The following is a 13,872-nucleotide window of genomic DNA, read 5'->3' on the forward strand; positions in this document are numbered from 1 at the left end:
GTCCATCTGGCAGCCCTCCCAGGACAGAGACCACCACAGTCATCATCTCCATCATGTAGACGAGTTGTTACCTACTACCACACTTTCTACCTGGAGAAAATGCTAGTTGAATCACAGCAGAATCTATACATGGATTGCTTCAGTTATGAAATAAATAAGAATTCATGAGATGCGCATGGTGTGGTGACCACAAGGAAACGAGACAGTGGCTGACTCAAAAAAGCTGGACAACTTTTTCTAATCTTCAACAACTTATTATCAAAAAAAAAAAAAAATCAAAGAATAGGGATAGTTTAGTGGCAAAGAACTACAGAAACACACATGAAACATAAAGATGTTTTGCACTGACAGATGTGGGATCTATTCTTTCGACCCTTTTTGTTGCATCCCAAGACCAGATAAAATGTAATAGTCTGTCTTGAAGGCTAGCTACATACACTGTAAAAATTGCAACAGTTCTTCCAAATAAGAACCAACAAAGAAGCCCTGAGTGGCTCAAAAACACTGTCAAAACCACACTAGACCACTCAAAATCCATGTCTAGCAGCAAGACAGCACGTCAACATGGGTTGCTGAAATGCGAGACTTGTTTTTTTGATATTAAAGCTCTTCGGATCATGAGACATGGTCAATTATAATCTTGCATTCCTGCATGCTGGTGAGAGTAAGTCACTAAGCACAACAGAAGGACTGGAAGCAAGGGAAAAATACAGCTCATCCACTCCATCTAAAGGGAAAATATTAACTCAGTGAGAATAACATTCATGATACAGAATATCTGAGGAATAACATTTATCTGTTCAAAATCTATCAACCAACACATCTTTTTCATCAGACTCACGAAGATGTCAATCACACAGAACTGTGCTGCGACAGAGGAACCATGACAAATGGTTTGTACAGCTGCCTCCAAAATGTGATTGTCAGAATATCAAAATAAAAGTTATTCCTTTCAATAGAAGACGTCGATACTAAAGATGTGACAACCAAAAAGCGGAAAATGCAAATGAGAGTTGGGTATCATGAAAAAAATGGAGCAAGTTGCTCATTTGGATTTGTGCTTGGTGTTCAACTTAATTCTTGGAGGTACTGCTTTCCTTCATCAAAATGCATTCAGAAAACACAGAATTCATGAGATGAAAGGTCAAAAAAACCCAGTCTGGCCACACCATCATCGGCTGGCAAGTCAGATCACCTGTCCAGATCAAGGGCATAAGAACAGATGTCAGGAGCACCCACAAAGTTCCCATCATCAAACTGAAGACAAAAAAAAGGAAGATCGACTATAAACAGAAAGCAGCAATCAACAAGCAGTCACAAAACAGGATACAGAAGAATACTTGTGAGAAGTTGCAAAGGAAAACCTGGAATAGATCTGAGGCAGCAGACAGCAGTACAGACTGGAAACAAGTGAAAATGGAGGTATCTTAAGCAAAAATGTGACTCAAGCCGCAGTTGTGACAACTGGGTTCCTACCTTCATAAGATAAAAATTGCACAAACTAAACAAGTGTTTTATCTAAGAAGGAAAAGCACTAAAGGAAAAGATTCTTAATCCTAAAGGCCAATGAATACTGGAAAAAGTAAAGAAAGGATACAAGAGTATAAAAAGCAGAAGCAGAAAACCGAAAAGTAGCTACAACTTAAGCTGTTGCTTTACCAAACTGCCACTTACCAAACAACATTTTGCATGGGAAGTCCAATATAAAACAAACAGGGGAGGGGGGAGTCAGTAAATGCTCATTACTGAAGTGGAGCAGCAAAACAGATGGGCAGAAAGCATTTCAAAGTAGTCTTCAGCAGACCCAATCCCATCTCAGCATCAGAATTTAATAAAACATATGAATCTGAGCATTTTGATTTTAAACATAACCCAGAGGGAGCGCTTAAGTATAGGATAAAACAAAAGAGCAGAACAACCACCATGTGTTGATAATAAAATGATGAAAACATTCCTTAAAACAATTGGCTAACAGATCTGTTCTTGAAGTCTGAGAAAAAGAGCAATTCTAAGCACAAAACATTGGACGTCACTGTCAGAATATCACGCAAAGGAGATTTTCTTGACAACAGCTACTAGAGAAGAACCAGACTGCTTCCAGTTATAGGCAGAATCACTTGTGATATGTTCCTTCATGGGCTGATAAAGGAAATGAATACAAGAAGACTTACCCTGGATTCAGACCAAAAAGGAAAGGTGCAGATCTGTCACCAATCAGTGCCACTGACAGCCTGACACTGAACTTCGCTGCCCTGGGGATGAAGCACCCTCACGTTAAGGGCAAACACAATTGAATATTGCCTAAGCTGCCAAGAAACCCTGCGCCACTATTGCAAAGAGAGGAGGAACCAGTCAGCTACTGTCATTTCCATTTCAATAGCAAGTAGTACAGGTCACGTCAAGCTAGAGCCCTCTGGGCTGGATGCACTGCAAATAAGCTTCTGGTCAAAAGAGATTACACCTGTGTCCTGCCACCATAAAGGATCTATTAATGCTGAGCCTCCCGGCTTATTAAATCAGGAAATTAAATGCTGGATAATATAGCTTTTTCACACACTCTCCTATGCACATATGTTTGTGAATATGGAGGGCTTTTTACGCTCTCCATTCCTTCAGTAATTTTACTGAGCTCAGGAAATCTTCCAGTCACTCATTTAAATATTCTCCACCCTCCTGTGCTAGGGATGACACTTGAATACAGATGATGCACAAAAGCAGTAAGAAATTACTCTTTCTAGAAAGAAAAGATGAAGAAAAGATCACCTACTTACGATGCTTGGCGCTTGATCTCATATGTGCAATGAAATAAAGGCGATTTACACGACAGTCACTGCAGATGAGCAAACTTTAATTCCTAGTGAGTTTAGCTAGGGGTTTAAAGCTTCCCAGTGGGTTGAGTTTTATTTAAAACCCTAAACTTGCCTTCTTTTAAACAAATATATTCTTAATCATACTTTCTAAAAACCAATAAAGAATAAAAACATAAAACTAAGTGATATCATTTCATGTTCCTTTGATTAAACAGACTAATTTTAAACACCTCTTATTTTAGATTAATTAAAATTACACAGCAAATGGGGTGCATGTTGGATTTGGCTTGTAGCTATAACACGGCTCGTGAACTATGATCTTCTCCAAACTTTGCTACATTACTTTTAAGCTATCAGTCTTCCTATTTGCAAACCTGAATCCAGATTTCACTTTTCTGTACAAGAGCTTGTGGGCTGATAAATTAAATCAGAAATAGATCATCTGCTTTAGAACTGTTTAAAAAAATGAGTTACTTTTCATTAACAGTTTATTGAAAAGGAAAAAAATGCAAAACGTAAAGCAATAAAAATGAACAAATGAAACGCAAAACTGAAAATACTTTTTGGTTTATTCCATTTCCTGCACAAAATGAATTTTTAAAAAATAATTGTTTCAATAGTGTCAATAAATAACTTATTTTTGGTCTAAAAAATAGAGTAATGATATAAGAGGGCTTCAGGAGGCTAACATCTCTGTTTTTAACAGCAGAGTAAGCCTAGCAAGTAAAGCTAATCTTTCCATTTTACTGGATCTATTCACTGAGCACTGAACACAGCCAAACATATAGCAAGCTGGTACGCTCATCAATAAAATCCTAACCATTTCCAGTCAGAGCTTGTCTTGACAGAGGACTTCACTATATGCAAAATCCTTTTTAATTTAAGATGTACAACAGTGGGTTTCAGTATTTCAATCAATATTGAAATGAAAGACCCAGGGTGATGACTGCTTCAGCCAAGATTTAATAAAAATCCCGTGTGTGGCTCACAGAAGCCTCAGTCCGGCTTTGCCCTCTGAAGCCTTCCCGTCCCACACCACTCCCTCTTCATAGAGGTTAATCTCACACCACAGAAACTAATGGAGTGGTACTGTAATTCTAGCAGCTAAAAGATTTTTTTAAGTACAAAAATGTAAGAGAGAATGCTCCCAACTCCAAAACAGATTTCTCTGAGTTTCTGCAGCACTGTGTAGATTGGGCTTTAAAAAAGAGCTCTAGAACCACACCTGAGGCCACACTGTCAAAACAGCTCTTCCCTGTCAGCCTGTAGACAGGCAATCTCTGCCATTCTAAAAATGAACTTTAATTAAAAAGAAAGGAATAATTTCATCTGAGATAGATCTTCAATGGCAGCACAGTATGATGTAGATCTTAAATGTCAGCACAGAGTGATGTATGTAGCACACATCCACAAAAAGAATGTGGTTTTATAATCATCTTCGAAATGAAATAAGTCTGATGCCTACCATCAATTGAAAATCCTGACAACAGCATTCAAGGAGGCCTAGGGTAATTTAGATAATTAATCACAAACTTGGCCAAGTTGTGGTTCTAGATAGAATCAGTAAGTAACTCCCAAGACCACCTTCAGGATGAGACTGTTATTCCTATCATAGCACTCATGGAGGACAATTATTTGTTTACTTACAAAATTACAAGAGCAAACTTTTCCAACTTTACGCTCCTAACATTCCAGACACTGAATTTTACACATTCAACCATAAAAGAAACACAACTTAATAGTTTCTTGTGAGAAAGAGTGAGGAATTTGGACTGTAGATTTCTAATACGTAAGGAACATCCAAGATTTTTTTTAAATTAAAAAAATAACTTTTATTCTCATTTACTCAATTAATCAGACATTTTTTAACAAATGAAAAGGCTGTTCAATTCTTTCTGTAAGATGTGAGAGATTAAATCTTTTGTGGAAAAGTCCTTGTTTTTGTCCAATAGACTTAGGGATGTGAGATAGAGCCATACGTCCACAAGTTAGCTTGCAAATGACTCCTCGAGGAAAATAAGAAAAGGTTCATTTTATCCTCTCTGATATGATTCCAGTATAAGCAGTAAGGAAGTGGGAGAGAATAAAATAGTGATTTCACTTCGTTGTAAAAACTGTGGAACGGTTTGATGCCACACTTCATTCTTCCTCTAAACTGACTGTGTTGATTTCTCTGGGTGGAAGCCTGAGAAACAATACCGTGTAGTAAAGGCATAGCAGCAAAGGAGGAAGGAAAGATTTATTTGTGCTTCGCTCTCATCTTTATGCTCTAAAAGCCACCAGCTATCTAACAAGAGTATCTTTTTGTGGGAGGATGACAGAGAAAGGCAATGAATATGGTAAAGAGAGAGAACTTGATGACCTCCTGCTAGACCCCAGTCTAGTGTCTGTCACAAACTATCTCATGAAAGGAGAAACTAGAGGAGACAGTGGGGTTATATATATATATATATATATACACATGAGGCTTTCATAGAGATAACATGTGATTTGGGGGTTCAACCCTCACCTTCTAACGAGATTTTAGATTCCTAATTCTCTTTCTTCTACCCAAATGCCTCCGAATGCAGATCAGACAGGTATTTTGCTTTATGCTCACAGCTTTCATCAAGTTAACATACTAAATACACTCTCTTGAATGGGATGGTGCCTTTAGTTCAGGCAATCAGTCAGATATACCACTGGGGTACAAAATGTAGACATTAAAAGAAAACACAACATAAATTTTGCCTGTAACATGTCAAAAAATTGTAAGAAAATAGAACAGATCTACTGCAGTCTGAAGCCAGCAAAGCTAATAATTTAAACTTTTTTTTTTTTATTGTAATGCAATATGCCTTACCGTTTGCTGCAGATCAGGTATTATAATTCGAATCACTAATGTGTTGCTCTGACTGTCTTCCATTCTGCTGCTTGGCTTTTCTGCAGTTGCTCTAATTGTGTCATAAATAGTTTCTTCTTTGGAGCTGTCTGATTCAGATTCAACAGAATAGTCGGAAAAGCTTTGTGCCATTTCATCTTCACTTGATGTTGGGCTACGAGGCATGTTCAAGTTTTTTATCCTGCCAATACAAAGGAGAAAGAGAAAAAGATAAGTTACAGTTAAAGTCTTAAAAACGAATCAGCTACCAGTTTTGTTTTCTTGGAAGTAACACGCATTTAACAACGAAGTTTTACGTTTTATCCTCCTTTTACTTCCTTCTGTAATTTACATGGGTAGGCAGAGTGTAATGGAAATAAATCTGGCTACCAATTTACTACAGCAGAGGAAGAAGGACAGGAGAAAGAAGAAAGGGTACTAAAAGGGAAGATGACCACTCTTCCCAGGCATACCCAACCTCCCAAAGGATCCAGAAAAACTCAGCATAATTACCAGGTTCTCTGCTAAATAGCATTGTTGTAAACTGTACTTAGAACTAGATCTGGCTTTGAAGCCTACTTCTCCCAGTGCAAAAAGACATTTCAGAAAATTAATTTAGGTGCGAAACTAACGTCATCCTGTACATCAAGAAACTGTACAGGTAAGGCTTCAATAAAAGACAGTATTTTCAAACAGCAGAATCAACCAAAAAATGAAATACTACAGGGAGCCAGACAGATGCAAATGCTGCTTTGTGGTTTGTGGCTCATACAACACCCTTTAATATCAACATTACCAATATCTTTTTGTTGTACATCCTCAAACACAGATTTTAGAAACATTTTTAATCTCTGGTATAGAATAGGATAAAATGAAAGTAATATTTATTCCAAAGTAAGGACATTTGTATTCAGAGGTCTCACAGTAAGAACAGCAGAACATTTTCCTTCCCGTTTTTTCCAACTACAGCAGCAAAAGACTTCTTTTATCCCACCAACTAAAAGCTTCTCCAGGAAATGAAAATCATTATTCTATGGAAAAATGGGGAAAAAATTTATACTGGAAAAAATTGAAAATACCACCATAAACTTTGCAGTGCTTTGTAACCATATACATTTTCAGTTTTCAGAGGCCAGAAAAATGTAAACATTATTTTTCATATTTTCCATGAGAAACCTCCCAAGACAACTTCTTTGCTTTTTAATTAAAACAATCCTCAGTTAAAAGAAAAAAACCCAAACAACCAATTCCACTGTCAGCCCACATTAAAAAAAGACATTAAAGCAAAAGTAAAGTGCAGAAGAGTAAACTGACTTTACCAACGTCACTCATATACCAAGCAACCATACTGAGATATCCAAATATATGTTTTCTATAACGGTCTCATAGTCGGATCCCCCAAAGTAAATACAGTCAAACAATAGCAGGGACTAAGAGAACATTTTTTACCTCTGTGTTTCATGATTTAGTTTGAGCCAACTAAGTATCACAACCAGATTACTGATTCCTCTTCGCCGCCTGGTCATTTATATTGCAATGATTACAAAGCAGGCATAAAAGGTTACCACTCTCATTTAGCATTTTAAGGTGACCATACGTTGGAGCCAGCGTTTACACCGGAGGACAGGCAGTGGTGAGGCAGGCCTAAAGCTTGAGGTCAAGGGCAAGCATTTCCAAAGCACATCACATACCCACATCATCCAGTCTTATTGTTATTTCTGATGAAGGACAATTCCAGTGTTATTACCCTCAGCTATAATTACTAATGAAGACAAAAACAGTGCATTCAAAAATCTGAAAGGAGGCCAGTTCACAGCAGCTTAATGCAAGGCTCTATTTACAAAAGAAAACTCTTGAGGGAGTATTTCATTTTCTTACTGCTTCACTGAACTGTAGATTAATGCTGCTCTCCAAAGCACCTTAAGTCAATAAAAAGCATAAACATTTCAATGGCTTCTTTATTTATCTACCAATGTTAAATCACATGAAGCCAAAATATAGTAGGTCGATACACAGTATTTAAGAGCATAAGTGGTATAAGCCAGTGAGTGCGAGGAAAAAGACATTAAGACCATTACACAGTTTGTCTCTCCCTAAAGCCATTTGAGAGCGCAATATATTCCAGGGCAATGGATTCAACTCCTCTGATAGAGAACAGTAAACTGCAATTATACAGCATACAAATAAAGAGTTGAATTAGGAAAAAAACTTCCCAAGGTTTTGGAAAGTGGATTTTCATGCAGAAAGTACGCAGAAATATCTCATTATGGAATAACAAAAGGAAATCACTAGCTGGAGAACCAACTCCCAGGTATCAAGCCCTTAAGTTTAATAAATAGTGGGACAAAGAACTCCTTGGAGACCCATCAACAAGGCACAAGTCACCTAATTTTCTGGAATACAGATTTAAAAAAAAAAAACACAAGTAATCATGGAAAGGATAATGAAAGACTGTATCTACAGTGGCAAAAAGAACAGAACCTATGCCCCACCAGCACTATAGAGAAGCAGATCGTTTAAATGCCTTTTTTAAACAAGACACTCTAACCGCTGGAGAAACTAAATCACCGTGGGTCCCAGTGTAGGGCAGATCCTGCCAGGGAGCAGAGGTCAAGCATGTCTCCCTAAATCCACAGACACCTTAGGGCAATTTGGTCGTTTGGCTCTTAAGTTGCATGGAAATGGAAGATACCAGCATTTGTTAACCAGAGATGCTCGCTATCATAGCTCCCACGGGGAAGTTGTTACCTTTTAGGAACTGTTTCAGTTTTGTCCAAGTGATATTCCAAAGACTTTTCCACAACCAAAACTATTACCTCAGGAAAAGTAAAGCAGGTTGCCTGGCTTACCTAGGCTTGTACAGCAGAAGAAAATACAGCATCCCAGGTTCCTAATTCCCAGCTGGCAATTCATTGGTTCAAAAGGATGTTATAAAGCTAAAATATAGATTAGTTTTTGCTGACATGATTGTCTGGGATGCTTTCTTGCATTTTCTTAAAAATGCAACAGATAGTACGCTTATTATAGTCAAGCTGATTGTATTTTATAGCAATGTGGTCCATCAGTGGCTGCTTTTGATATAAAGAAGTGCCGAGTGAAGAAAAGCTTCTCTGTAAACAAATAAAAACAGATCTCCAACGATTTTGGAAGTAAACTCACAATGGAAACTACCACCACAACAGTCTTTGCGCCACCTAACATCCTCTGTCCACATTTTCGACTCCTGCACACTGAGCTCCCCGTGTGTCCCAGCCCCGGGCGCTCTGCTCCCCTGGCCCCCGTACATCCCCTAACCACTGGCTGAACAAAGCAAGCACGACCTCCAGCTGGTTAAACACCACTTCTGACACACAGGAAGGCTGTAAAACAGTTGGAAGATGAAAGAATAAAAGGATGGTTATATGCTTACCCTTATTATTGTACTTTTCCCTCAGCACCTTGCCCCTTCAGCTCTGCGGGAGCACTGGGATGTTTGCTCTGCCTCTATGGCTATTGCCGGGTTATGTTTCTCAGGCCAACAGGCCAGATGAAATAAACTGAGCTCAGATTGCTGCATTCCCCTCACAGATGCTATTTTTAGATTATTTTTTTTTCTCTATCCAGCCAGCAAGTTTCACAAAATCTGCAGGAATTTCTTATCCTGCTATTTGTTACCACCCCACCATTAAGGAGAGTTTAAAAAAGTCTATGAATAAATTAAAAAAAAAAAACCAAGGGCATGTAGCATGACCATCTAACTGCCTTTTTCTGTAAAAAAAAAAAAAAGAAAGAAAGAAAAAGACTAAGAGCACATTATAAAAGACTGGAATTAAAACAGTGCACAGATTATCAAAAGGCAAGAAATTCAACTCCCAGAGCTCACTCGCTCTCTATCCAAATGGTGTGTGTGCTCCAGTGAGTGCAAACTGACACAGCAGGGGAAAAAAGCAAGAGCAGTGTCAGACTGATCCATTTTTTGGAGCCTTATGGTTGTTAAACATCATATGAAAAGAATTTACTAAATATATATGTTTAAGTTTAACTATCTTAAATATTATAAACTTGATATTCACTAAAGAGTCTAAAATATCATTGACACTGACACACACTGGACAGGGCATCTTCATGAAACGTAGATGTATTATAAGATACACAACACACTTGCCTGCTGCAAAAATCCTGTTTTAAAATCTTCAATTTAATTATGGCTATGTGCAATTTTGTTGATCCTGCAAAGTAACAAATCCTCCTATCTAGATTCATATTGGTAAATATGGAACATAATGATATGCAGACACACAAAAACCTATTTTAAAAGATCTGTCCCATATAAAGTCCCCTCCCTATTGTATCCTACGCCAGCACCAGCAAATAGGGCGAGTGCAGGTGTGTTTGTCCAGTTTGCCTGGAGCAAACCCAACAGTCAATATACACCTGACAACCACCAAAAGCGAAGAGCTATGTGCAGAGAGATCCCCCTCCTCTGCAGCGCTTCTCCAGCCACCACCACTGGAAGAGTTTCTCCGGCGGGAGCAGAACGATGCTGCAGCAAAGGCTCCCTCTGAGTTTCTGCAGTGGGCAAGACTAACATATGGCAAGAGAGAAGGAAATGCATCCCTAACATCTAGAGTAACTTTTGGTAGGGAAATCACAATAAAGGACGCTAAAGGATGCAATTCTTCCTTCCCCGACCTGTGAGATTTTGGGTTTGTTACCGTGTGAATGTAGGCTAGGGTCTCACATGAGCGACCATTTCAGACTAATCACAATAGTTATTAGTTCTCCTCTAAAATACAGCTGAAGCACACGCATCAAATGTCTTGTCCAAGGCCAACAAGGCTAGATCTCAGAGCAAGGTTTCAAATTCAAGGGTCACTGGCTCCTAGTCATGATAAGAACAATCTATTTTTATATAAACATTCATTTGCACAATAACAGTCCTGTTGCCTGCAGGGAGAAGTCCTCTAGACTGCTATTGTCAGACGAGTTAAAAACATACCTGTGGGAATATTTCAGATACAGAGTCGGCATTGTTATGGGTTGAGTAATGCCATTAATCAGACTGTGAGAAAAGTTTGCTGTTAGGATAACAGCAACTGCTAGAAAGAAGTATTTAATAATTAACTCCAAAGAAGAACTACTCAGAAAAGGGATTTCTGTCTCTGTAAAACCTGCCAGAGGTTGCATTCTGTGGCTTTATTCGGGATTATACATATTAGCTCAAGAACCAGCTCACTTAAAGTTACTAAATTAAAATGCTGGAGAAGATCAAGCATTGCCTTTTCTAATTATATTAATATTAAAACAAAAACACATTTCAGACAGAACTGAAGATGGGGGGTGCAATCCCAACGCACCATGCATTTCACACCTCTCCACAGTTCTGCAGAAAAGGTCACATAGAAGAAAATCTGAATTGAAGACCGACTCCAATGGGCAATTTGCAATTTGATGGGTTCAATCTCCACTTTGCACTCTTACTTTAAAGCTGGCAATAACCAGCATTGCCTCCCAAAGAAGCAATCCCACCCTCCCTCACTCCCTGCACCACTCTACTCTTGCCCCTAGACTGCTTTAATCTCTGCACTAACACGAACAGTGAAGCACAACAAAGCATCAACCCAGGTTAAACACCAGCTTTTTTTGGTTTGGGAGGATAGTTTCAGCATCCATCACGTCTCTGAACTGGATCACTATGCAAATGTTTGCATAAGCAGCAGGAGGAAGATGGCAGAGGGCCAGAAGCAAACAGCCAGGGCATGAAAAGGGCAGAACCACTTTTTCCAAAGGCAGTATTAATGCTTGCCAGCGTAAAGTGAATCTGAGGCACCACTGCCTAAGTCACAGGAAAGAAATCAATATAAACACTCTTATTAACTCCAATGAAGATCTGCTGCTTGTTAGTACCGAAATACCATAACTCCAAACAGAACAGCTTGCTGAAACGCACCGATACAAAATTCATTCACGCAAACACAAAACCTAAAAGAACACATCTACAAGAAGAAAAACAGAACACACACAAGGAGTGCCAAAGAGGCCATAGCAAAATCTCAGGGAAGACGAGGCACCTGGAGCTCGCCCGGTTGTCCCAGGCCCACCAGATGAGGAGGCAACTTTAGCGTTGATGCAACACCACGTGAAGCTGTGCTGGTCAGGCTCCAGTCCTGGGGGCCTTCTGCAAAAGGACCAGCACAGTCTCCAATGCTATCTTTATCCTGCTAGGAAAAACAGTGGCGAGGCAGCAAAACAAAGCAGTGCTCCCTCAGCATGCCCGCAAGCGTGCTCCCTTGGCCAGTGCCAGGCAATGCCCCTCGCATACAGCACACACAGATGGGGGGCTACCGGGCTCAGTACTTTCCGATCTCTGCAGACATTTCATGCTACTGAAATGTCTCCCTGCCACACTGCAACGCAGCCCATGTGCTATTGCAGACACTGACTTAGAAAGGCTAAAATCACAAAAAATACTTTCTTGGGGCTCAGGAGCTCGGAAGATATCCAAGGGTCGGCAAGGTCCACTTCACTCTGCATGGCCTCGGGGCCAGGGAACACTTCCTGGTCCGATTTTATTTAGAAGCATAGATGTAATTTCAGACACTGAAAAATAAAGAACGATGACATGTATGAAGGCTCTAAGAAAGACTCTGTTATCCTGCAGTTCCCTTGATCTGCCTCTGTAAAATGGGGCAACTGATTCTTGTGTCTTCTCTGAAGCACTTCCACTCTGTGGAAGAAAATGCTAGAAAAACCAAATCACTTGCACATTATTCGAAAAAATCCCCCTCCATGATAAACACCTAAACAAATTTAATCATACACTATTTTGCTGTTCACAACCCCCATAATTATGGTTTTATTCCCTATACACCAGTCTTTCACTTAAATTCACTTTGGTTACACCGTCTGGTAATGCATTTTTGATCTCTCTGTTAAATAACTGAAACACCCAAATAAATATTTTAGAAGATATGTGACGAGGCATAAGTAATAACATACCAGAACGCCAAGCAAAATTCCTTCTTTACTTTTCTCTGAAGCTGTTGTTTCTCAGTGTGGCATCTCTTACTTCAGAACTTAAATATTGATTTGAAATCAGTATTGAAATTCAATGGTCATATCCATTTGTTCTCACCAGCACCACCAGAAGATTCTTCTTACTGCCCTGTTTAAGGGCAGATTTATGCAGTCCTTGATTTCTTTGCTAGGTGATCTGCACAGGTGACAAATTCTTTTGCAAAAGGGCTCAAGAGTGACACTCATTCTCCCCTCCACCTTTTTTTTTTTAAGGAAAAAAAAAGAAGAAAATTGAGTGAAGTAATTGTTGAACTGGCTCCTTATTTCTAAGGCAGCTTGTTATCCCTTGTTCATGTATATTTGCGCAGCACAGACTTGCCAAGAAGAGGCTAAGCCCCATTAACTTCTGGTATTTAAAGTCTTAAATACCAACATCGTATGATTAAAGTGGGTCTTATGATCAGAGTGTAAGAAAGTAATTTTTTTTTTTTTTTAAACAGATGTATTACACTATTAGCACTCCTGTGCACATACAAAATCTACACATGCAACCTATTTCTGCAAATACAGGGTAGTTTTCTAAAAGTTTCTTTAGTTTCCAAATAGCTGTGGATGCTAAAATTCTCCTTTGCCCTCTGTCTGTTCTACTAAGTATTTATTTTCCTTGTAAACTATTCAGTCGGTCATGATATCATCACAGAAAGGCTGAAGTTCAATCAGGCAGATTCAGAGAGACATTTTCGGGAAGGAGAGATACAAAGAATACAGAAGACAAGCATTCATTGTACTGAATGAGCAAGGCTGGAAGACAGGCAGAGAAGCAGATGTAGAAAAAGCTTAAAAACATTTGAAGTAGAAGTTCAAGACTTGAAAACAGAAAAACGTTTGAAGTAGGAATTCAACATGAGAAAACAGAACCTGCTAGAAGAAAGAGGAACCAGGTGTAAAGATTTAGCACAGAGCGGCACAGTCAGGTTGGTTAAAATGGTTAAAAATCTTTAATAAAAACCCAAAAAGATTCAAACATATATACTAGGGGAAACATAGCAAGTATTTATAAATGTTAACCACAGTGAAGTTTACAGTAAAGGCCAACTCCCACTGGCAATATAATATCTTAAGTGCCTTCTTTTAAGCACCTGCAAGGTTTCCAGTGCCATTCTATCTAACCTTTATTTAAAGGTCACTCTTCCAGACAAGGAATTA

The 13,872-nt window shown here is 38.9% G+C and overlaps 1 protein-coding gene across 7 annotated transcripts in view; it reads right to left on the minus strand.

The window, feature by feature from the left end:
- SHANK2 (SH3 and multiple ankyrin repeat domains 2) overlaps window positions 1–13,872 on the minus strand; it is a 365,112-nt gene that overhangs the window by 312,983 nt on the left and 38,257 nt on the right. For 6 of the 7 annotated variants that reach the window (XM_030038580.2, XM_030038579.2, XM_030038578.2 and 3 more), the window contains one exon: window positions 5,653–5,872. In XM_030038580.2, coding sequence (XP_029894440.1) covers window positions 5,653–5,856 — 204 coding nt within the window. In that variant the 5' untranslated portion in view covers window positions 5,857–5,872. Of the gene's footprint in view, window positions 1–5,652; window positions 5,873–13,872 lie in introns of those variants that run through there. The other variant, XM_030038581.2, reaches the window with a different exon arrangement.

Source organism: Aquila chrysaetos, chromosome 16 (genome assembly GCF_900496995.4).
Source record: "Aquila chrysaetos chrysaetos chromosome 16, bAquChr1.4, whole genome shotgun sequence".
Classification (NCBI taxonomy): Eukaryota; Metazoa; Chordata; class Aves; order Accipitriformes; family Accipitridae; genus Aquila; species Aquila chrysaetos.